This window comes from Carlito syrichta, unplaced genomic scaffold, assembly GCF_000164805.1.
Source record: "Carlito syrichta isolate Samal-C Ts95f unplaced genomic scaffold, Tarsius_syrichta-2.0.1 Scaffold95871, whole genome shotgun sequence".
Classification (NCBI taxonomy): Eukaryota; Metazoa; Chordata; class Mammalia; order Primates; family Tarsiidae; genus Carlito; species Carlito syrichta.
In genome coordinates this window covers 90,763-114,141 of record NW_007039967.1, presented here as the reverse complement: position 1 = coordinate 114,141, position 23,379 = coordinate 90,763, and the positions used below count along the sequence as shown (strand labels likewise).

Genomic DNA, 23,379 nt, shown 5'->3' with positions numbered 1-23,379 from the left:
GCGGCTCGCGCCCCCCGCCTTCCCGGGGCTCGGGCGGGGACGCGAGGGCCGCGCGGGCCCCCTCTGGGTGGGGCCGAGGCCTCTCCTGGGGACGGAGGAGGTTGGGGCGAGGGTGGAGCCTCTCTTAGTTTGGTCACGGTGGGGGCCCCGAAACTCTTCCCCCTCCCCCACGTTCTTCGGGCCTTGAGGAATGTGTCCAAAATAGCGGGCAGAATACCCGCGGGGAGCAGGGACTAGCGTCGCTTTTTTTCTAGAGAACTCCCGGGACTGGGCTCCCCTGCCCTGGGGGCTGGGGAGAGGGGCGGCTGCGGGGACCGAACCCGGCGCGTCGCTGGCCCCCTCCCCCACGGAGCGGGAAGGGCCCGGCTGCAATGGACTACACTGAGGCCTAGAGCCTGGTGGGCGGCCGGCTTCGGGGCCGCCCCGCATCCCCCGGTTTGGCCACATTAGCCAGCAGGTCGCATTCTCGGGGCTCGCGTTCCGAAGGAGGCCCCCCAACTTGCGTGGGACAAAGCCCCTGGGTCGGTGGTGGCGGCCTCTCCCGAGTTCCCTGAGTCCGTGGGCGAGGCGGGGGTGGGGGTGGGGAAGGGGGCAGCGTGTGCCTCTTGCATCACCGGCCCTTCTTTAAATAGGGAGCGAGCCTTGCCTCCTCGCATCCCAACCCCCAAGGGCCCCCGCCTCCCTGACCTCGCTTTGCCAAGATCCCTGCCCTCCTGGCTGCATCCCTAACAGGCTGTGTGACCCAGGCAGCGACCTCACCGCCTCTGCTGGCCGCTCAGCTGTGCTGAGGGCCGAGAAAGGGAGACTGCCCGTATTTCTGTCTTCCTCCTGCCGACTTCTCCCCACTCTTCCCAACCTCGTCCCGGGAGAGGCCCATGAGAAGCTAGCCAGAGGGGAAAAGATCTGGACGAGGAAGGATTCCAGAGGGGACGGTGTGATGAGTGACCGGGAGGAGCAGCCCTGTGCCTCCCCAGGAGGGCCTCCTTTCAGGCAGGGCTCGGGGTGCCTTGGCGGTGGAGTGAGGGGAGGCTGGACTGTGAAGTGGCCTCCTCTCCTGTAAATCAGAGCTGGAAGTTTCCTGTGCGCCGGGCGGGTGGCGGGCGACAGAATAGACAGCAGCAGAGCAGCTGGCCTGACAGTGTGAAGTTGCTGGTGTTGTGTATTCTTGGAGTTACGGTTTTCGTTTTCCTTTTTGGTGTGTGGCCTGTCCTTCATCCCTGGAAGAATCTGAATTCTCCAGCCAGCAGCCTCTGGGTCTCTCTCCCTCTCTGTGTAACTTGACTGCATTCCAGAGAAGGCAGACTTTCTTCCTGGGCTGCTGGGCACCCCGGCAACCACGCAGCCAACTTTCCGAGCCCACAGCATTTAGAGGCACAACCTACGTCTTAAAACAAAAACAAAAACAAAAACAAACAGGGGGGGGGATGCTGAAGGCAGATATTTTAGGAACTCCTTCCCCTCCCCCCTTTCCACAACATCCCATTGCCATGCCCTGCCCACCTTTGCAAAAGGGGGGCAGGAGTGGGAGGCGGTTTTTTTTTTTTAAACAAGAAAATGTCTGGAAAGAAACAAATTGCTTCTAGCTTGGGTGGCTTGTTAGTGAAGTTGTTTGCCATTGCAGATTTTTCTTCTTCTTTTTTAGCATTCTGTTCCCTGAGGTTTAAGGCTGTCTGGGTGTGTTGATGATTCAAAAGTAATTACAGTAGGGGAAGTAGAACAAAGTTGCTGAAAGCATTGATGATAAAAGCACCAAAATTGGATCAGCCTCCCAGACAGATGGGTGAAATGGCTTCCTGGTACAGCAAGGACAGGAGTGTGTGTAACATCAAAAAGGAAAAAGAAGGTTAATATCAGTTTGGCAGGAGTGACTATTTGTTGCAACCTTATAGGAGGATGTTGCCCCCTCCTAGGATGCTGTGCCCTGGGATTGGGATTCCTTGGGGGAAAGCCAAGGAAACAGAAGCCACCCTGCACCCTCCCAATGAAAGCAAGGAGGCAGCCTTTTCCTGAGCTCCCAGTGATCCACGGGCCTTCTGGGAGCATGGAGGTGTTCTGTTGTCCATGAGATCTGATGCCCCCTCCTCTCCAAGGTGCCTGGGTTAGCTCCTCACCTGCAGAACAGAACAGATTCTGAGAGCTAATCAAAGGATTCTCCTGTGGGACACTGACCATCCCTAAAAGTTAGGATGGCTGCAAGTTTTTCTAGCTCTTGTATTCTCCAAATAAGGGAGAAAAAAAATTTTTTTTATTTCTTGTAGAGACGAGGTCTCACCAAGTTGCCCAGGTGGGTCTCGAACCCATGGGCTCAGACAATCCACTTGCCTCAGCCTCCCAAAGTGCTGGGATTACAGGCTAAGCCACTGAGCCCGACCAAGAAAAATAATGTTGATATATTGATTTATTTAAGTATTTAAAGATGAGGTCTTGCTATGATACCTAGGCTGGCCTGGAACTCCTGGGCTCAAGCGATCCTCCCTCCTAGGCCTCTTGAAGTGTTGGGATTACAGGTGTGAACCACCACGCCCAGCCCCAAATAGGAAGAAATTCTGCCTTATTCTCCCAAGAAAAGTTCAGACATCTCTCACTGCAAATGTTGGTAGGGTTCTAACTTGAAAAGCTTAGAGATGAATCTTGCTGGAGCTTTCTTCCTTAGTTTGCACGCCTACTTGCATGGATGTGTGTGTGCACATGTGCGGGGTGATGGGGGTGGGGCACTGCTTGCAGGGTCAGGGTGTGTGTTCATAGCGGGCTCCCCCTCCTGCCCAGCTGGTGCCCCCCACCTCTGCCCAGCCTGGGTCTCACCTCATGCTGCCACAGTGACGACCGAACTCGCTCTGGGTCTCCTTTGGAGTTTTCCCTCATCTTGGGGTGCAGTCAGGGCCTGTGTGGGGACTTACACTTGCATTCTTGGGCCTGCCCCCAAAACCTCAGGGAATTGCTGGTAACTCAGCAACAAAGTTTGCAGATGCCTGGCACGTGGAGCTGGGGTTTGCACTTGACTTGCCAGCCTTCCACTGAGCAGGGCTGGAATCGCTGTGAAAAACCCCAGCCGCGGGATCACCGCCACCCCTGCTGCCCCCCAAATCCCAGAGATGGCAGGGGCGATGGTGTTCCTGTCTCCTCTCTTCTCAACCACAGAAGTCTTAAACTGCAGCAGAAGGTCCCTTTTCATCCTCTCTGTAGGGTCTTCTGAATCCCTTATGGGTTTTGTTGAAGTCATAAATACCGAGGAAGTTGCATTTCCAGCCAAGGTGAACAGATGCTCCAGCCTTTTTTTTTTTTTTTTTTTTTTTGTTGGAGTCTCACTCTGTCACCCAGGCTGGTGTGCATTGGCCGCTCCCGGCCACCGCAGCCTCGACCTGCTGGGCTCTAGCGATCCTTCCGCCCCAGCTTTCCAAGTAGCCGGAATTACAGGCATGCGCTACCACGCTCGGCTGATTTTTTTATTTATTGTAGAGATGAGGTCTCGCTGCCCAGGCGGGTTTCGAACCCGCGGGCTCAGGCAATCCACTCACCTCAGCCTCCCAAAGGCGCGGGATTACAGGCTGAGCCACCGAGCCCGGCTGCTCCAGCCTTTCTCTGGAGAAATAAGTCATTGAAGTGCTTGGAACCAAGTATGGGAAAGATCATCCGTAAATAGATTAGGGATTGTGTGTGCACACACTCAAGCTTCTCTTCCCCTCCTCTTCCTCACCCTTCTTCCTGCTGACTTCTGGGTAATGTGAGGTATTGTCCTTTGTCCCTGTCTTGGGAAGTTTGGTTCTTGGATTGGGTGAAGTGGGACCAAGGTTTGGGCAGAGGTATGGGCGTGGGTACGGTGGCAGTTAGTGTTCCTTGCTACTTCAAAGAATTGTTTCTGGAGCAAAGCTGGTAGCTTCAGGCCTGGTTCAAATCCCAGCTTTTCCTATTCTCGATGAGACTTGATAAGCCACTTTAGTTGAGCAACTTGTATGTAAAATAGAAATAATGGTATCCACTTTTCAATCATGCCTTGTACTTAGTAGGTGATTGAGACATGTTAATGTTCCTCTTGTTTACACAGCTAGACTGCCACCCTGTTCACCCCCTTGCAGTCCCCTCAAGGACACACAGTGTAAACAGCACATAGTCATGTGGGTTTTATTGTTCAAGACAGGTGGGGGGAGGATCAGAGGAGACACTGATGTGGGGGCTTGGGTCTTCTGGAAGGATCTGCACAGTTCCCTCTTTGTGCCAGTGTGACTTGGGATGGGGCTTTATCTTCATGTGCTTTGGGGCTTTGGCCATTTTGTCTGGCACCTGGACATCTGGGGGTGGGAGGAGACCAGGGAGCCTTCTCTACGGGTCTCTAAGGTCTAAACCTCCTTAGCAGTTGCTCATTTCTCAAGTAGGAATGTAACAAATGTTCAAGAAAGCCACGTGCTACATTCGCTTACTGTTTGTATTTGCTTTGAGAGTTAGTGAACTCAGGGAGGTTTCTTGAAAGGAATTTGAATAGCAAGAGAGGGGCAGAAAATGGGGGTTTGGAGAGAAATAGCTGTTCCCAAGCTGTTTCTTTGCTGCTGTGGTTTCGGGTGTGTAGAAGAGGAGCATTCAGCTGCTTTTGGTCCTGTCTTGGACTGGCCAGCTCTGGGAGGCTTGGAATTAACTCCCTTGTCTTGGGGGTGTGGGGTTGGGTGTGGCCCTGGTGTGATTGCCTCATCTTCCCAGCTGGGATTCAGATGAGCACTTTAACATGAAAATCTTAGGAAGGGCACAGCCTGTAATCCCAGCACTTTGGGAGGCCGAGGTGAGTGGATTGCCTGAGCCCGCGGGTTCAAGACGCGCCTGGGCAACTTGGCGAGACCTCGTCTCTACAATAAATCAAAAATTAGCCGGGCGGGGTAGTGCATGCCTGTAGTTTCGGCTACTTGGAAGGCTGAGGCGGAAGGATTGCTGGAGCCCAGTAGGGCGAGGCTGAAGTGGCTGGGAGCATGCCACTGCACTCCAGTCTGGGCGACAGGGTGAGACTCCAACTCAAAAAAGAAAGAAAGAAAATCTTAGGAAGGAACTAGTAGACATCAAAGTGGAGAAGTTGGCTTCTTAGAACTGGTAGCCCCCCTGGACCAGAGACCAACTAGTGCCAAGGCCAGGACATGTCATTACAGGGCGGGCAGGTGCCCAGCAAGCACCCCAGCCTCCGCTGGGCAGGAGGTGTGGATGCCCTGCTTTACCTGGTCTCTGAGCGGATCTGTCATATCCTTTCCCTCCTGGTGCTCCTAGTCCTCCCCTGCACCCCCGCACCCCGCCCCAGGCACTGCTTTTCTTTTCATTCTGCCCCTTCTTTTCTCTCACCATGGCTTTTCCATCCTGCACTTGTTCTTTCCCACCTGCACTGTTCCCAGGGAACGTGACCGGCCCCAGGGAGAGCCCAGCAGACTCCTGGGAAGGCTCAGTGTCCTGCAGGAGGCTTTCCGGGTGGTGGCCCCCAGCTCTTCTGTTGCCATAGCAGAGTGGGGCTAGGGCCCCTCCTTCACAGGGACGGGGCCTGCAGGGAGAGGCAGCAGGCTCAGGGCTTTTGACGAGGCAAATCAAGCAAGTGCCTCCAGAAAGGAAAACCAGCCCAGCATGGTGGCTCACACCTGTAATCCCAACACTTTGGGAGGTGGAGGCGAGAGGATTGCCTGAGCCCAGGGGTTCGAGACCAACCTAGGCAGCTTGGTGAGACCTTGTCTCTACAATAAATCAAAAAATTAGCCGGGCCTGGTAGTGCGCTCCTGTAGTTCCAGCTACCTGGAAGGCTGAGGTGGAAGGATCGCCTGAGTCCAGCAAGTCAAGGCTGTGGTGGCCATGAGTATGCCACTGCACTCCAGCCTGGGTGACAGAGTGAGACTCCAACTCAAAAAAAAAAAAAAGAAAGGAAAACCAGACCTAGGGGCTCACAGAGACGCTAAGCCAGTCAGCCGGGGTGGGGAGAGGGCCAGGGGGACTTTGGCTGAATTGCCTCCTAGTTGTGGAAGGGTGACTCAGAGACCTCTGGCAGCCTTTAGATGTTGGCTCTCAGCCAGGGGCACATCAGAATCTCCCGTGACACTTACTAAAAATACAGACGCCCTCCCTGCCTGGGCCCACTGAATCAGAGCATGGGCAGGTGGGCCAGGGGGCAGGTGGGCCAGGAGGCATGTGTCCCAGAGCTCCTGTGGTTCTGACAGGTGCCCCTGGAGGAGAGCCAGGCAAGCACAGTGGTGGCCCCAACTGCCTGTTTAGCCCTGAACAGGAAGATGCCCTTTGGGGGTCCCGCTTTGCTGTTTGTTAAAGATCTGTGGCTCCTCACAGGAGGTCCTGAAGGTTTCTGAGTGAATGACAGTGATGCTCCTGGCTTACCCTGTAATGGCTACAGCCAGGATTGAGAAAGCACTTAACCTGGGTGGGGTGCTACTGCTAGCATTTTGTATCTCATGTCTCAATTCTCATAACCACCTGAAGAGATGCATTTACCTACTCGCAAGATAGGACAGCCCTCCCTGAGAGAGCTGCGTGCTTTCCAAGGTGCACAGCCAGCATCAGCCAGGGCCAGGTCCCAGACAGGACTGCGCCCTCTAGCCTGCACGGCATCCACTTGTGACAGTGCCTCTGAGTTCACCCCCCCAGGTGATCTGAAGCCACCTTGTATGGGACCATGCCAGGGAGACTTTCTATAAGTTGGCCTGTGAGGAAACTGAACCCGGGAGTTGCCTTAGGCAAGATCACAGAACCCTTGAGAAACTGAGCTGGGACAGGAGCGGGGCTTCCTGACTCCCAGCTCAGGGCTCTCAGGTGGACACACCTGTGTGGCTGGCTGGTCCTAGTGAAGCTGGGAGATGTGGGAGGAGCAGGTGTGCCCCTGGAGGCAGGTGCAGAGGCCAGCCCCTCGAGGAAGGAACTGGCTGACCCGCTTCATTGTGTGTGTGTGTGTGTGTGTGTGTGTGTGTGTGTGTGTGTGTGTGTGTGTGTGTCGCGCGCGGGAGGGAGGGAGAGACAGAGAGAGAGAGCACGAGAGACAGAGGGAGAGACAGAGAGAGAGAGCACGTGTACGCTTGGCCCTGTCACGACCTCTGAAATGAGTTAGAAAAAAATCTCCCTGGTCCCTTTTAGTGTGGCTATTTTGAGATCGAGACTGAGATAAGAGTGTGAAAGTCCTTAGCGCTTAACGAGTGGGACGAGTGGAGTGGCGGTTGACACCAGGCTGCTGCTGGGACCAGAACACTCCCGAAGAAGTTCCTGGTAATTCTCACATTCTGAGGGATTACAAATGAAGAAATTGAGGCCCATGCCACACACCTTAGGCATGGCTGAACCAGAATTTTTTTTTTTTTGAGTTGGAGTCTCACTCTGTCGCCCAGGCTGGAGTGCAGTGGCCGCTCCCGGCCACCGCAGCCTCGACCTGCTGGGCTCCGGCAATCCTTCCGCCTCAGCCTTCCAAGTAGCTGGAACTACAGGCGCGTGCTACCACGCCCAGCTCATTTTGATTTATTGTAGAGATGAAGTCTCACCAAGTTGCCCAGGCAGGTCTCGAACCCGCGGGCTCAGGCAATCCACTCACCTCAGCCTCCCAAAGGCGCAGGATTACAGGCTGAGCCACCAAGCCCGGCTCTAGCTAATTTTTTTATTTATTATAGAGATGAGGTCTCGCCAAGTTGCCCAAGCTGGTCTCGAACCCGTGGGCTCAGGCAGTCTTTTCACCTTGGCCTCCCAAAGTGAACCATCACATCAGGCCGCGAGCCAGGATTTAAACTCAACTCTGCAGCACCTTGTGGACCTACCATGTTGGTCACTGATCAAAGGAGAGACGCTGATGGTTTCTTGCTCTGTCCCATGTGTGACCTGCTTCTTCACGGCTTTGCATTTCACGCCTGTGTCGACCTAAAGCTGGAGGAGAAGGAGGCACCAGATTCTTCTCGGTCCTGACTAAATCCAGGCATTCCAGGAGTTGGGCAGAGCACCAAGGCACTAAGAGGGTGTCTGTGTCCAGCGCCTCCTTGGGAGGGAGGAGAGGGGCGCTCAGGCACACTTTCCAGTCTCTCATAGTGACACCTCTGCCCTCGGCAGTGTCACCCAGGCGGGATCTTCTTCCGAGGCGGGGCAGGGTCCAGCCCTGAGTTTTCTTGGATGGCATCAGCCCATGGCCTGACATCCCCCAATAGCCCTCTGGAGTGGGGTTTGGGGACTGAACCTGCAACCAATGTGTCTGTGAGGAAACGCCTCCTGCCTCCAGGACCAGCCGCTTCTGGGACCCCTCCGCTCTCTCCCCTCAGCAAATTTTAAAAGCATGTGGGAGCTGCCCAAGAGGTATTTTGGCAATCACTCCTTTCGATCCAGATTCTGAAACTAACATGCTTTAGAATTTGCCAGGAAGCTGGGCATGGTGGTTCACGCCTGTCATCCCAGCACTTTGGGAGACGGAGGTGAGAGGACTGCCTGAGTCCAGGGGTTCGAGACTAGCCTGGACAACTTGACGAGACCTCATCTCGACAATAAATTTTAAAAAATTATTAGCAGGGTATAGTGGCGCATGCTTGTGGTTCCAGCTACTTGGAAGACTGAGGCAGAAGGATCTCCTGAGCCTAGCAGGTTGAGGCTGCAGTGGGCGTGAGCATGCCACTGCGCTCCAGAGTGAGACTCTAATTCAAAAAGGAATAAAAATAAGAACTTGCTGGGAATCCCCTGCTCCCAAAACAGAGTCCTTCTTGAGGGAGAGTCCCTAACAGTTCAGAGACCAGATGGCAGAAGGAGGCTGGAGAGAAGGTAGTATGTGACCTGGGACTCCCGCCCCCCACCCCACAGGTGGCATTAAAGGCATAGATCTGGCCAGGCACAGTGGCTCAACCTGTCAGCACTTTGGGAGGCCGAGGCAAGAGGATTGCCTGAGCCCAGGGGTTTGAGACCAGCCTGGGCAACTTGACGAGACCTCGTCTCTATGATAAATCACAGAAAAAACTAGCCAGGCATAGTGGTGTGCGTCTGTAGTTCCAGCTACTTGGAAGACTGAGGCAGAAAGCATCGCCTGCAGTGGCTGGGAGCGTGCCACTGCACTGCAGCCTGGGCAACAAGAGAGTCCGACTCAAAAAACAAAGACTCAGATCTGAGAGAAGTCCTCCTTTCCTAGAAAGAAGAGAGAGCAGTGCAGGGAGCCCTCCTGCCAGGGAAGGAGACATGGAGAGATGGCGGCTAGGGTAGGTCTGTTCCAGTTGCCACCGCAGGGAGGGACCAGCTTAGAACATGCTGGCATAGGCCAAGCAGTGTGGCTAAAACTGTTTTTTGAAAGAAAAAAAAAAAAAAATCCATGCTGTCAGAGCCTCAGCTACTTTTTGGAACTTGAGGGGCCGGTACTGAGCCGGGTGAGGCTTTGCCTGGCTTGTCAGCGGAAGAGACCCGTGCCAGTGGTCAGGCATGGTGACCACGGTCCACCCCTCCTGCTGTTTCCAGGCTCTTCTGTGTGCGGCTGTCTAGGCAGCTCTCACCCTCTTTGTTCCCGCCAACTCACCTGCCGGCCTGAGGAGCTCTTCCGTCCACCTGGCACTTTGGGCTCGTCCCCAGCCAAGGCGCAGATGCCCCTTGCCAGGACCTGAGAGGACTCCTCTCCGTGGGGAGCCCCAATCAGATGTGTCTTGGCCGCAGGCTCCAGGCAGCCAGCCAAGAAGGGCCGGAAATGCTCCAAATACTCTCCTTCCTCCAATCGCGAAGGGGAAGGAGGCCCCTCAGAGAGGCCATTTTATAGTGACAGCCAGACTCCGACCTTGGCTGTGGGGGATGGGAGCAGGTGGGGAAGGAAGTCCTTCTGGGGATGAACCAAGGAAGCAGGCATCCTTCTGCATGAATAGGCGCGTTGCAGCCCGCAGCCGAGCGGGTGCCCGCTGCCAGATCCCAGGCACGTCCCGCCGGACGTGTGCGGAGTTCCTTGGCTGGGACACAAAGCTGTGTTGTTGGCAAAGGTGGTATCTGGACCTGACCTTCCAAAGAAGGTTAGCAAGGTGTCATCTGGTCAAGCTGGGCTTCACCTGTGTGCACGTGCAGGCGGCACGTCTTCCCGAGGGCAGGGCAAGTAGCGTCCTCACCTGGTGCTTCTTGGAGGTGGTGGGGGGATTCCAGGGTAGGGGATGTTTGTCTAAGTGAACCAGCCTGGCTTGCCTTCCTGTTACCCACAGAACACCAGTCAGGGTGTTTGTTGCCGTGGATTCGGGAGAGGGCGTAGGGATCGTTTGGACTTTCTTTTTTTTGAGTCGGAGTCTCACTCTGTTGCCCGGGCTGGAGTGCAGTGGCACACTTATGGCCACTGCAGCCTCAACCTGCTGGGCTCAGGCGATCCTTCCACCTCAGCACTACCACGCCAGGCTAAGTTTTTGATTTATTGTAGAGACGAGGTCTCACCAAGTTGCCTGGGTGGGTCTTGAACCTGCGGGCTCAGGCAGTCCACTCGTCTCAGCCTCCCAAAGTGCTGGGATTAATAGTCGTGAGCCCTGCGCCCGGCCTGTTTGGACTCTTTGCTCAAGGCTCCTCAGGTATGCCTCCCTCGTCTCCTGATCTTGGGTCCCACCCGCATGATGCAGGCGGGTGGCTCCTTTCCTGCTGCTGGCCTCCTGAAACGAGGCCCGGATGTTTTCAATGAGTGGCCATCCCCTTAGATAAGGAAGGAAGACCAGAGGGGCGTTTAGCTGTAGAGTTCCTCTTGCTTTACCCAAAGTGTGTTTATCCTTTCAGTCCTGAGGGGCAGCTTGCTGTTGTCCCAGTTTATGGATGAGGAAACCGAGGCTTCAAGAGGTAGTGTGGCCAAGTCAGTGACTGGCAAAGCCTGGACCCCAGCCCGGGGGGTCCTCAGAGTAGGAGTGGGCCCGGTGTCCCTGGCCTCAGCCTCACCTGCTTTCTTCTTCAGCCATAGCTGGCTCCCCTGTTGGGTCTGTGCTGGCCGTCGATGTCTGGAGCAGGTAAAGCAGACACAGCGGCAGCTGGGCAGGAGAGGAGGGCTGGGTGTCTGCAGAGGGCCGTGGGGGACGGAATGGGGAGTGCCGGTGACCCCCACCGGAATCCTGCCCCCCCACGGGGAAGCCATGTGCCCCTACGGGCCTGCCAGTCCTCTCATGCCTGGTGTCCCTCTCTGGGGAAGGCGGGCTGGTGCCCCTCCCGCTCACACATGGGGGTGAGGGCTGCACCTGGTTGTCAGGATGCCCTGCTGAGTGCTGGCTGTAAAAGGCTCTTTGGCACAGTCCAGACCCCACTCTGTTGTGTGGTTGCCCCACCCTTAAACCCACCGCACAAAGCAGGTCTAGGATCAAAGCTCCCAGCTCCAGTCCGCCCCTCCTCTGCCTCCCTGCTTGTCATCTTGATTCCCCAGAGGTCAGAGCAGGGGCAGGGCATGGTGGGGGTGGGGTCCCCAGAATGGGGTTCCAGCACCTCGCCCTGGTACCCCTTGCACCTTTGATGTCTGCCTGAGAGGGCATGGGGGCTGGGTTGGACATGCCTCTCACCGCTGCCCCGAAGAGGACAGCGAGTCGTGAGGGCCCAGACCTCCCAGCCGTTGCGTGAAGCAGCGTGCACATGGCCCCTGTACTGGCAGAGGCCTCTGGGGCGGCGGTTAAGAACCTGGCTCCGGTTTCAGGCAGACATGAGTTCAGATCCCGGTTCTGATGCCGTCTCCCTGCATGAGCTGGAGCAGGTGACTTAACGTCTCTCTGTGCCTTAGTTTCCCTTCTGTGAAATGGGGAACTCGTGTCTACGAATGGGTGTGTGGTAAGGATTGCATGAGCGCACGTCAAGTGCCTGACCCAGGCCGGACACAGCCCTGGTGTTGGGTGAACCCAGCCTAGGCCCAGGACCACCGAGATGCGCCTTGGGGGTCCTCGGCTCCCTCGGTGCCGCCTTCCCCTCCTCACGGGAAGGGAGCTTTTCTGTCTCCAGCTCTTCTGGGCCGTTGCAAACTCATGGAGGCTTCCCCAGGTCCCAGCTCCGTAGAAGTGACAGGCCCTGGGGGCCCCTGAAGTCCGTCACTCAGCCAGTCCACGTTATTGAGCGTCTGCTATGCAGAGGGCCAGAGAGGCTGGTGAATGTACCAGGCGGAGGCCATTGCAAGCCTCGCAGGGAGGCCGCCACGTTGGGGTGGGGGAGAGGGGGGCTGAAGCTGGCCGAGATGAATTCTCAGGAGCAGTATTTGTAAAGGTGAGGAGGAGAGACAGCCTGGAAAGCACTGAGAGAAGTGGGGCCCCACTGGGGAGGGGGCGATGCCTCTGGTAGTGACCTTGCCGTTGTGGCTCTGGGGTGCTCTGCTCCGAGCGCCTGCCCCCGAGGTCAAGGCGTTTGTGGCCTCGGAGGCCCAGGGGCTGCCAGCCACATTGTGTTTTTGAGGAGACCCTCGCCCCCCCGCAGAGCCCAAGCTCCTGTCTGGGGCTGCGGCGCCCTGCCTGTTGGGCTCCCTGCGGCCGGCGCAAGCCATGGCCATGGCCTCGGCCAGCTGCCCCCTTCACCCTACCTCTCAGGATTACTCAGCCTTCACGGCGTCTGTCACTAAGATGCAGAGTGCGTTCCTGATGGCCTCTCTTCAGGAAAGGCCCAGGCTGTGTGGCCTTTGAAAAGAGCCTCTGTGCCCGGGTTAAGCCTCTGATTGTGGTTCTGCGTGAAGAAACCATAAACCAAAAAGCGACGGCTCAGCTTTGGTCTTGGAGCTTTGTGTTGACGTCATGAGTCCCTGGGCCTGAATTTAATGTGGGCCATACAGGCATGTGGCAAAGCTGTGTGTTCCCTCTGATTTATGCGTGGAGGTAGGAGGGAGGGTCCGAGGAACCTCTCATCTTGCTCCCTCCTTTTTTTTCTTTTTTAATTTGAGACAAAGTCTCACTGTTTTGCTCAGACTGATCTCAACCTCCTGGGCTCAACCAATCCTCCTGCCTCAGCCTCCGAGTGCTGGGACTACAAGCGTGCCTCACTGTGCCCGGCTCATCCTGCTGTCTTTTTTTTTTTGAGTTGGAGTCTTACTCTGTCACCCAGGCTGGAGGGCAGTGGCATGCTCCCTGCCACCGCAGCCTCCACCTGCTGGGCTCCGGCGATCCTTCTGCCTCAGCCTTCCGAGTAGCCAAAATTACAGGCATACGCTACCACGCCCGGCTAATTTTTTTTTATTTATTGTAGAGATGAGGTCTCGCCAAGTTGCCTGGGCGGGTCTCAAACCTGCGGGTTCAGGCAATCCACTCGCCTCGGCCTCCCAAAGTGCTGGGGTGACAGGCTGAGACACCAAGCCCTGCCTCCTGCTGTCTTAAAGTGCTGGGCTCTGCCCTGAATTTTGTCTTCTGATACAGAGGCATTGAGGATGTTCCTAGCACAACCACCTCATGACAAAATCCCCAACCCTGGAAATCCTGGTTCCTCCTCCAAGGCCAAGAGCTTGAAAGTGACGGCCAGGTTTTAGGCTAATTGCTGGAAAGGCCCAGTCATTTTCCAGAAGGTTTCCAGCGGCCATACCAGTGAGGAGAGGGAGCCAGAGCCCTGGGCCGACCCCCAGCCTGCACCTGTAGGGAGGCGTCTGCTCCTGCTGAGGCAAAGCTGGGCGTGCTGTCCTGGGTGCGGTGCTGCCTGTGCTTGCTGACAGTAGGGGCCATTTCCTCCCGCTGGTCCTGGGAAATCATTTGGTTTTTCCCTTCTCTCCAGGGACACAGGCAGCCCAGTAGCGAGGTGTGAAGTGGCCCTCCCATCACCCACTTCTGAAGGGCCACCTTGGTGCGTGCTCTGTGAGGATTAGACTGAGTCGGGGAAGCTCCCGGTTGCTGCTGGGTGGCCCCCACTATATCGCCTTTCTCTTCCCTCCATCCCATCCCAAGGAACAACTCAGGAATTTGTCCCGAGTGGTACATTTTGTTTGCATTTTTTTCCCCACAAAGACAGGCATTTCCAGCACGTATTTCCCTGCACAGCGGTTTGCCCTGCATGGCCTGGGTTTCCTCCTTGGGCCTGTCTCCTGCTGGGGCAACCTGAGGCTGAGGTCCAGTCTGCGAGCAGTTCTGCAGCGCCACCTCCTGGCCGCCATGCCCACCGTGTCTTTCCACTCTTGGTCAACAGTTGCCAGAAAAGTTCACCTAAAAATCAAAAGGAACTTGCAAAAGATAAGGTGAAGCCAATTTCTGACCAATCCCGTCACGCCCATGGCTTTCTGTGTCTGCTTGGCCCTTCTGGGCTGCCTTGCCATGCCTCCTATTAAAATGGCTTTGTGGCCAGGCGCAGGGGCTCACACCTATAATCCCAGCAGTTTGGGAGGCTGAGGTGAGAGGATTGCCTGAGCCCATGGATTCGAGACCAGCCTGGGCAACTTGGTGAGACCTCATCTCTACAATAAAAAAAATAAAAAAAAATTAGGTGGGATGGCGCATGCCTATAGTTCCAGCTACTTGGAAGGCTGAAGCTTAAGGATTGCCTGAGCCCATCAGGTCAAGGCTGTGGTGGCCATGAGTGTGCCACTGCACTCCAGCCTGGGCGACAGAGTGAGACTCTGACCCCCCCAAAAAATGGCTTTCTGTCTGTAACGCCCAAGTTCTCGGGAGGACCAAGCAGCTGCAGTCCAGAAGCAACGACATCAGCCTAGGACCCGAGGGGGGATGTGTGTGTCCCAAGGAGGGTATCCATCTGCATTTTATCCGTCGGCTTCATGTCCTTGAGGGCAGGGAGCATTAAGGAAAGCAGCTGGAGTGTGGGAGGGAGAACAGGGTGTCTGCAGAGTGTGGCTTCTTCCTTGGGGCTGGGCTGCAGTTTCTTTGTTTTTTGTTTTTTTTTTTTTGAGTTGGAGTCTCACTCTGTTGCCCAGACTGGAGTGCAGTGGCCACTCCCGGCCACCGCAGCCTCGACCTGCTGGGCTCCGGCGATCCTTCCGCCTCAGCCTTCCGAGTAGCCGGAATTACAGGCATGCGCTACCACGCCCGGCTGATTTTTTGATTTATTGTAAAGAGGAGGTCTCGCTGCCCAGGCGTGTCTCGAACCCGCGGGCTCAGGCAATCCACTCACCTCAGCCTCCCAAAGGCGCGGGATTACAGGCTGAGCCACTGAGCCCGGCTGGGCTGCAGTTTCTAAACTCTTGTTCCCAGACTGGGGTTTTTAGGTAAGTTGGGCCCAGTTCTGCTGCCATGGACTTAGCATCTAGGGACGCTGACACTCCATGAACTTGAAGGTGGGGACTAGGTTAGTCCTGTGTCTAGAATGCATAGTCTTCCCAGGACCTGGTGTCAGGGAGGATTTTTTTCTTTGTGGATTATTATTATTATTATTTTGAGTTGGAGTCTCACTCGTTGCCCAGGCTGCAGTGCAGTGGCACACTCAAGGCCACCCCAGCGTCAGCCTGCTGGGCTCTGGTGATCCTTCCGTCTCAGCCTTCCCAGTGGCTGGAATTAGAGGCGCGCGCTACCACGCCTGGCTAATTTTTGGTTTATTGTAAAGACGAGGTCTCCCCAAGTGGCCTGGGCTGGTCGCGAACTCTCAGGCTCAGGCAATCCACTCAACTCAGCCTCCCAAAGTGCTGGAATTACAGGCTGAGCCACCGAACCCAGCCATGTGGATTAATTTTGAGGGCCTAGATCTTCGTGCCTGGCCCATGTTTGAGTCCCTCCGTCCCATGAAGGAAGAACAAATTTTTCATAACTCACACCTCCCACTTCCCAAGGGATTCCTGCATTTCTGGTCTAAAAAGAAAATGCTGGAGCAAACAGGGACATTTCAGTGTTAACCGCATGTGGCTGTCTACCAGGCATGTACTGTGCCACCTCTCTGCCCCAGTGGCACCTGCATACAAGAGTGGATATGGACACAGAGTAGGTATGAACAGAGACCAATGGATGTCCCTGTTGCTAATGTCTCCATCATCCCTTTGCTCTAGGCCTGGTCTCCAAGTCCTCTCCTAAGAAGCCCCGTGGACGTAACATCTTCAAGGCCCTTTTCTGCTGTTTTCGTGCCCAGCATGTTGGCCAGTCAAGCTCCTCCACTGAGCTCGCTGCGTACAAGGAGGAAGCCAACACCATTGCTAAGGTAGCAGGTCTGGGAGCGCAGTACTGTCAGGGAAGGGGCTGCTAGTGGGAGGTCCCCACAGATGACAGCAGTGGGTGAGACAGTCTTGGCTGAGCTTCGAGGATCTCTGGCTCAGAGGAGACCCCCCTCTGTTCTCCTCTGCTCTGTCTTAGAATTCATTTCCTTTCTGTTGCTTCCCGTTTGCGGTGTGGGCTCTCCGGAGATCCCTGTGGTTTCTGAGGGCCCTCGAGGTCTAGATCCTTCTGGGTTCCAGGAACTCTACAAGATGCTTTCCCTATGTTGTCTCGTGTGACCCACCTAGCAACCCTGCCAGGAGATCCCAGGACTCCCACTTAACAGACACGGAAAACCGAGACCCAGAAGGTTTCTGTAGCCCCTGAAGAGTTTGTGGTTAATGCGTGGTAGTGGTAGAATTTGAACTCAGATCTCTCTGGCTCGAAAACCTGTGTTGTTTTCTACCATGCGAAACCATGTTCCAAGTTACCAGACTTGCAGGAAACTAAGGAATTGAAACTCTCCCATAATAACCCCTTCTAGCAAGTCTTACCTGGATCCGTGTAAGGCATTTGGAAATGGGGGTGTTTTTGATCACCACAATGACGAGAAGACATGCCTAGCATTTCAGGACTGCCCCAGAGCCAGCAAAACTTACTCCGCCTCTAATGTCAGTGGGTACGTCTCTCTGACACACTGAGGTCTAGCTGTCCTTTCCCTCCCCCAAACCAAGCTAAAGATAGGTACATCAAAGAAAAATCACTTTGTTTTCCAGTGGGGAGAAATGCTTAGAGTACAATGTGCATGTCACTAAGTGATTACTCTTCACAAATGGTTCTCAGAAATAACATGAAATATTGAGTTGTAACATTGTCAAAAAACAGAATGTGAAATACATAGTTTGATGGCAAAAGACACTAACACAGATGGAAAGGAAGTACACTGAAATGCCCGCGTTAGTTTACCTAAGTGCTGAGACTTTAATTTCTCCAGGGTTTCCATGAACAGTTAACTACTTTTTCCAACCCTAACATTTTCTTTATTAGCAAATGGCTAGGGATGCTTTCTGATCCCTACCTCTCCTCACATTTTGGGCACCCACAGTGTGGCGTACTTGGTGTTTACAGGTGCCCACGAACCCCCCAAGGAGGGCATAGACCACTCTTGTGCTTAGAGAGAGGCCTAGACTAAAGGACCGGGCAGGAGGCCGAGGTGCCGCACTGAGGACTTAGAGTTTGGTTCTGCCTCTGGTTCTATGTCCCTGAATCAGCTGTTTGCCTCCCCTGTTCCTCAAAGTCTGACTAGGAGGCGGTGGCAGCTAAGAACAGGGACACCGTCTTTTCTGTCCGTCATGAGGACTAGTGTGGAAAGGAAGCCCTGGCCTTTCCCCTTTCCTGCCCGGCTCATGGAAGAGCCACTTTTGGCTGTTAGGGGCTTCCAGGAGGCTGGGTCTTGGGGAGAAGGTGCCCTCCGGGCATGAAGCAGAAATGGTGGGTTTGGACCAGGGTGGGAGGCGTTGGTGTGGGATGGCACTGACGCCTCCCTCTCTTCCTCAGTCGGACCTGCTGCAATGTCTCCAGTACCAATTTTATCAGGTACGTGACTGGCCGGGAGCGTGCTGAGAAGACCCAGGACCCTGAGATCCCCAGCTGGCCCCACGGGCAGTGTGATGCCCTCACACCTTGGTGCCTGGCCAGCCATCTCCCTGCCCTGGGAGACCACTTGTTCCATATAGTTGCTGTGTAAGGCATTGGGTTTTGGGGTACAGCCGGTGCTTCATGCCCTCTCCCTGCTCTGTGGTTCCTCCCACACCAGCCTGGCACCACCTCTGACATTCAGGTCACTTAATAGTCCCTTCGTAAGCTGGACATGGTGGCTCACACTTGTAATCCCAGCACTTTGGGAGGTGGAGGTAAGAGGATTTCTTGAGCTTGGGTTCAAGACCAGCCTGGGCAAAGTAGTGAGACCTTGTCTCTACAGTAAATCAAATTAGCCATGTGTGGTGGCGCATGCTTGTAGTTCCAGCTTGGAAGGCGGAGGCAGAAGGATCGCCTGAGCCCAGCAGGTCGAGACTGTGGTGGCTGTGAGCATCACTGTACTTCAGCCTGGGCAACAGAGTGAGACTCTGACTCAAAAAAAAAAAAGTAGTCCCAGTGGAGGCTGAACCCAGGAACCAGCTCTGCCTCTTCTGTCCTCTGCCTCTAAGTGGTGTCTGTCCCTGGCTGGTGATTTTGACTCCAGAAACAGCCAGCCCTTCCCGAGTTCTGCTTGAGGGGAACAACTGGGCTTTCCCAGTGGGCAGATCCAGGAGCCTGGCTCTGGTTTTAGATCCCGGGGACCTGCCTGCTCCCAGAGGTGACAGAGGAAGATCAGGGAAGGATCTGTGTGGTCATCGACCTGGATGAAACCCTCGTGCACAGCTCCTTTAAGGTACCTCGGCGTCCGGCGCCCTCTCCCACCTGGGCCCTCGCGAGCCTGACCACCGGTGCTGATGGTGCGGGCGGAAGAGGGGCCAGAAGGGGGAGGGCCAGGCCTCCAGCGATTTGGCCCCCTGGTGTGGCCAGTGTCTGAAGGCCCCGCTGAAGAATGCTGAGCAGGGCCCCCTACTCCCCCCAGTCCTGACAGCAGAGTACATCGGCCCCCGGCCACATGGCACGGCGAGCCACCGGGGCCCTGCTCAGGGCAGGCCTGGGAGTGATTGGGTCAGCTTTGGCTCTCGGCCCTGTTTGTTGTCTTTGTTAACGCAGGCCCTGAAACCCTCAACTCAGGTAGAATTTGGCAAGCGGGGGGTGCTGAGGGGCAGAGAGCACCAGAAAGGGAGGCATGCCCCGAACTGGGGGGAACCCTTGGTGGGGCTGTGGGAGGGGCTTCCGGGAGTCTGAGCTCTGCTCCCCTCAGGTAGGGTGGGGGCCTCTTTCCCTTTCCTCCCACGCTGACATCATTAACCCTTCTGCCTTCCAGCCGATCAACAACGCTGACTTCATAGTGCCTGTGGAGATTGAGGGGACCATGCACCAGGTGAGCCGCCTGCCAGGCCACAGCCCAGAGGTGGGGAGTCTGCCTTCTGACTGCCCCCCATGCTGGGGCGCCCCCTGCCCCCTCAGGGCTTGTGTTCCTCAGATGGTCCTTTTTCTGGAACTGCAGCCTCCCCTTTTTCCTGGTGTCTTTCACACTCAAGGCGTTCTTTCTCCTAAAAGTTTCAGCCCTACATCCCCCCAGCTGTCATCCTGTTTCTCTTTGCAGCCAAGCCATTTGAAAGAACAGTCTCCATCATTTAATAATGATGGTTGTCATCTGTCAGCCACCATCCCCTCACACAGCCAACGCTGCTGGGTGGTTTAGTATGTTCTCTCTCTCCCTGGATCGTTGGCGTCTCTGCCTGGAACACCTTCTCCCCTGGCCACCCACCCCTGCATAGCTAGTTAGTTTCTCCCTCTCCTGCCCAGCCACCTCCTCTGTGAAGCCTTTTCTGACTCCCTTCCCTTGGGGCCCTACACTGGACTCTGTCCGAGGAAGGGCTCGGTAAGCATAGGTCAAAGTGAGAGCACTTAAATCTGAACCAGACCAGGGCTGAGGACCCTGTGAAGCTCATTACCCAGCAGGCCTGCCAGCCAGCCTGAGTCAGGGATCACTGGACTGACGCCCTGGTGGCCCTGATGCTGTTTGCGTGGCCTGATCAAACAGTAGCGTCAGTAGTGGGGAAACAGGGATTGAGACTTTCGGGTGTGGCTGTCATTGTCCCATGTCTGTTAGAGACTTTCTCCACCACCCCCAGTGGCCAGGCCTAGCACCAGCCCCATCAAAACCAGGCTGGGCCCAGCAGCTCCTTAACGGTCCCGTTGATGGCGTTGAGGCGGGGAAGAGGCATATTTTCAAACGAGCCAATAGACACGGACATCCCAGTTGACAAGGAGGAATGTGAAGAATAAAAAAGATGCAATTAAAGTGAGGGCTGCCTGGGCCCAGTGTGCTTTGGAGAAAAAAGCAACGCTGGCTGTGTGTGGATCACAGTGAAAACTGGGTGATAGTATGTGCAGTTTGCTAAGCTATTCGCTCTACTATTGGATGTGTTTGAATATTTCCATAATAGTGGAAAAAAAGGCCGGGCATGGTGGTTCGTGCCCGTAATCCCAGCCTTTGGGAAAAGGCTGAGGTGGAAGAATCCCTTGAGCCCAAGAGTTGGAGACCAGCCTGGGCAACATAGCGAGACCCTGTCTCTACCAACAAAAACAAAAATCATAAAATTAGCTGGGCATGGTGGCACATGGCTGTAGCCCCAGCTACTTGGAAGGCTGAAGTGGGAGGATTGCCTGAACCCAAGAGGTTGAGTTGAGGCTGTGGTGAGCCATGACTGCACCACTACACGCCAACCTGAGTGACAGAGTGAGACTTCGACTCAAATAAGTAATTAAAGAGGCCGGGCGCATGGCTCAGGTCTGTCATCCCAGCGCTTTGGGAGGCCGAGGCAAGTGGATTGCCTGAGCCCGCGGGTTTAAGACCTGCCTGGGCCACTTGGTGAGACCTCATCTCTACAATACATAAAAAATTAGCCTAGCATGGTAGCCTGCGCCTATAGTTCCGGCTACTGGGAAGGCTGAGGCGGAAGGATGGCCGGAGCCCAGCAGGTTGAGGCTGTGGTGGCCATGAGCGTGCCACTGCACTCCAGCCTAGATGACAGAGTGAGACTCCGACTCAAACAAAAAAAGGGGATGGGCTGCCTGCCCACGGCAGGTTTTGAGCAGAGTGATGGAGGGATCCAAGCTTGATGAGCAGCTGAGAAGAGGAAGGGCCTGTGGGAGACTGGAGGGCGACAGGCCAGCGGGAGCCACGCTGTGGCTACCTGGAGCAGAGTGTCCTGCTGCGGGGCAAGGGGGCTGGTGAGCTGGTGGCCTCTTCAGGCCAGCTCTGGGAGGGACAGGCACAGGCCGCGCCCTTGGTGTGTCAGAGGCGCTGCGGGGAAGCTGCTCTCCGGCATCTGGTGCAGGCAGGAAGCATAGGAAACGGACCTGTGCAGGGCTTGGAGCCAGAACCCTCAGGCCAAACACGCAAGATTGTGAAAGAGGGCACAGCGTTGGGGTGGCTGGCAGGAACGGGCACAAATGCGGTGTGCCATCGCAAGCCCACGGCAGCTCATCTGGTCTTTCAGGGGAGCAGGTCGCCTCTCCCAGTGCAACTCAGAGGAGCTATGTGAGTGCGTGAGGGTTCAGAAAGCATCTGTTCTCGCCCAGGGTGACCTGGACACACTGTCCTGCCGGAGCCAAGGACAGAAAGCCCCCACCGAGGCTGTGGCTGGATTCAAGTAATCCAGGATAGGCTGTTTCCATCTGTGAGGCCTATTCTTGATTACTTGTTTCTGGAGGCAGCTGATGGCCCGCGCTGGAAGCAGAGCTGGCCCCTGGGACGTGCGTGCGCTTCCTCCTGAGCTGGGTTCAGGCTGGGACCACAGAGCCCATGGAGGCCTGATGCAGAGAGATGTGGTGCTCTGGTCTGCGGGGCTGAGGATTCCAGCCAGGCGGTCCAAGAGGCTGGCGTGGGAGGCCGCTCCGTGTGGCTGGCAGGGGGGACCATGCTGCAAGGCTTCACCCCCAATGCCGCCGACCAGCCTCTGCTTTCCCTCAGGTGTACGTGCTCAAGAGGCCTTATGTGGATGAGTTCCTGAGACGGATGGGGGAACTCTTCGAGTGTGTTCTCTTCACTGCCAGCCTGGCCAAGGTACTGAGGGGCAGCAGGGGAGAAGAGGACCAGGAGCAGGCGAGGTGGCTGCAGTGGTGGTCAGCAGCTCCGAGCTGGGCTTCAGGGTGCCATCCTTCTTCCCCCAGTATGCCGACCCCGTGACAGATCTGCTGGACCGCTGCGGGGTGTTCCGGGCCCGCCTGTTCCGGGAGTCCTGTGTGTTTCACCAAGGCTGCTACGTCAAGGACCTTAGCCGTCTGGGCAGGGACCTGAGGAAGACGCTCATCCTGGACAACTCGCCTGCTTCGTACATTTTCCACCCGGAGAATGCAGTAAGTGGCCCCTGACATGCCCTCACAGCAGGGAGCGGGAGGGGCTGGGCAGTGGGACCAGGGACTTTCCTGGGAGCACCATTAGGCCGGCCCAGCCCACCTCGAGGCGCTACCGGCGAGGCAGGGAGGACACGGCTGTCAGATTGACACCACATTCTCCCGCCCCAGGTGCCTGTGCAGTCCTGGTTTGATGACATGGCAGATACTGAGTTGCTGAACCTGATCCCAATCTTTGAGGAGTTGAGCGGAGCAGATGATGTCTACACCAGCCTCGGGCAGCTGCGGGCCCCTTAGCCTTCCCTGCTTCCAAGCAATGGCCATCCCAGTACGGGACGTTTCTACACTGTGCCTTTATGACTAGCCTGGCAGAGCAGAAGCTAGCGCACCCCACTTGAGGGCCTGGAGTTAGTGGGAAGTGACTGGAAAAGAGCCTTAGGACAGGTCAGATGCCCAGTGGGCGAACGCCAGACCAACGATACCCAACGCTGCCTGCCCGAGTTGCCGGGTTCCCGAGACGTGTGTGTGAGAGTGTGTATGTGTTGCCGTGAACTGTGGCCCCGGCATAGTGTTTCAGCAGGGGATAAGCTGGAAGGTCGACTGCCCAAGTTCATCTGTCACCCAAAGAGCCACTGAGCTCTACGGGGATGAAGACTGTCAAAGGCTCATTGCCAAACTACGGCCTTTTCTCAGTGTTAAGGCCTGTGCCAAGGGGTCAGGGGCGGCCTCTGGATACCCAGGCGCACCCTTTCTGAAATCATTCTCCAGCCAGCCGCTGCAGACAAAAAGGTGACATTTCTGGGAAGACGACAACTCGTGTCCAGACCAGTCCCCAGGGGCCACCAGGTCCTGTGGCCCAGAGGCTGCACTTACCTCCAGCTGTGTGCCTGCATGGGCCCTTTCTGTGTCTCCCCAGGGCTGGGGGCTGGGCTTGCCTTCCTCACTATCCAGCCATAGTCTTGAGCCTCTGGGGAAGACGGTCTCCTCCCTGCCCTGGAAGACGGCAGATAACTGATTTCCGTTCTCTTGACCCTGTTTTAAAATTCTCTTTCTAAACACGGCGTGTCGGGCCTGGTTTGTTCGTGACAGAGCTGCAGTCCCGGGCCTGAGGTGCCTGGGAGGTGCTGGGTACAGGGAAGAGGAAACCCGCCAAGCGAGAATGTGCTATCCCCTGGGCCTGCAGTCGGCTGGGCTTTCATCTCGACGGTCTGCTCTTCAGGGAATCTCCGCCGGTGTTGGCGCAAGGACTTCTGTTCCAGAGGCTGGAAGCCGCCCAGCCCCTCCTGCTTCTCGGGCGGGCTCTTTCCTGACGAGTCTTCCCGGGCTGTCCTGTACCCAGCTCTGTCTTCGCAGCCCTTGCCCTTCCTGGTTGGCGCCCTTCCTCTCCAAGGCCTCA

General features: G+C 56.0%; 1 protein-coding gene across 1 annotated transcript in view; it reads left to right on the top strand.

Moving 5' to 3' along the window:
• Positions 1–23,041, top strand: part of CTDSP2 (CTD small phosphatase 2) — a 24,054-nt gene extending 1,013 nt beyond the window's left edge. Inside the window, exons 2-8 of the mRNA XM_008062152.1 lie at positions 15,839–15,987; positions 17,538–17,576; positions 18,310–18,411; positions 18,943–18,999; positions 21,601–21,693; positions 21,801–21,986; positions 22,155–23,041. Coding sequence (XP_008060343.1) covers positions 15,839–15,987; positions 17,538–17,576; positions 18,310–18,411; positions 18,943–18,999; positions 21,601–21,693; positions 21,801–21,986; positions 22,155–22,280 — 752 coding nt within the window. The 3' untranslated portion in view covers positions 22,281–23,041. The remainder of the gene's footprint in view (positions 1–15,838; positions 15,988–17,537; positions 17,577–18,309; positions 18,412–18,942; positions 19,000–21,600; positions 21,694–21,800; positions 21,987–22,154) is intronic.
• The last annotated feature ends 338 nt before the right edge of the window (positions 23,042–23,379 follow it).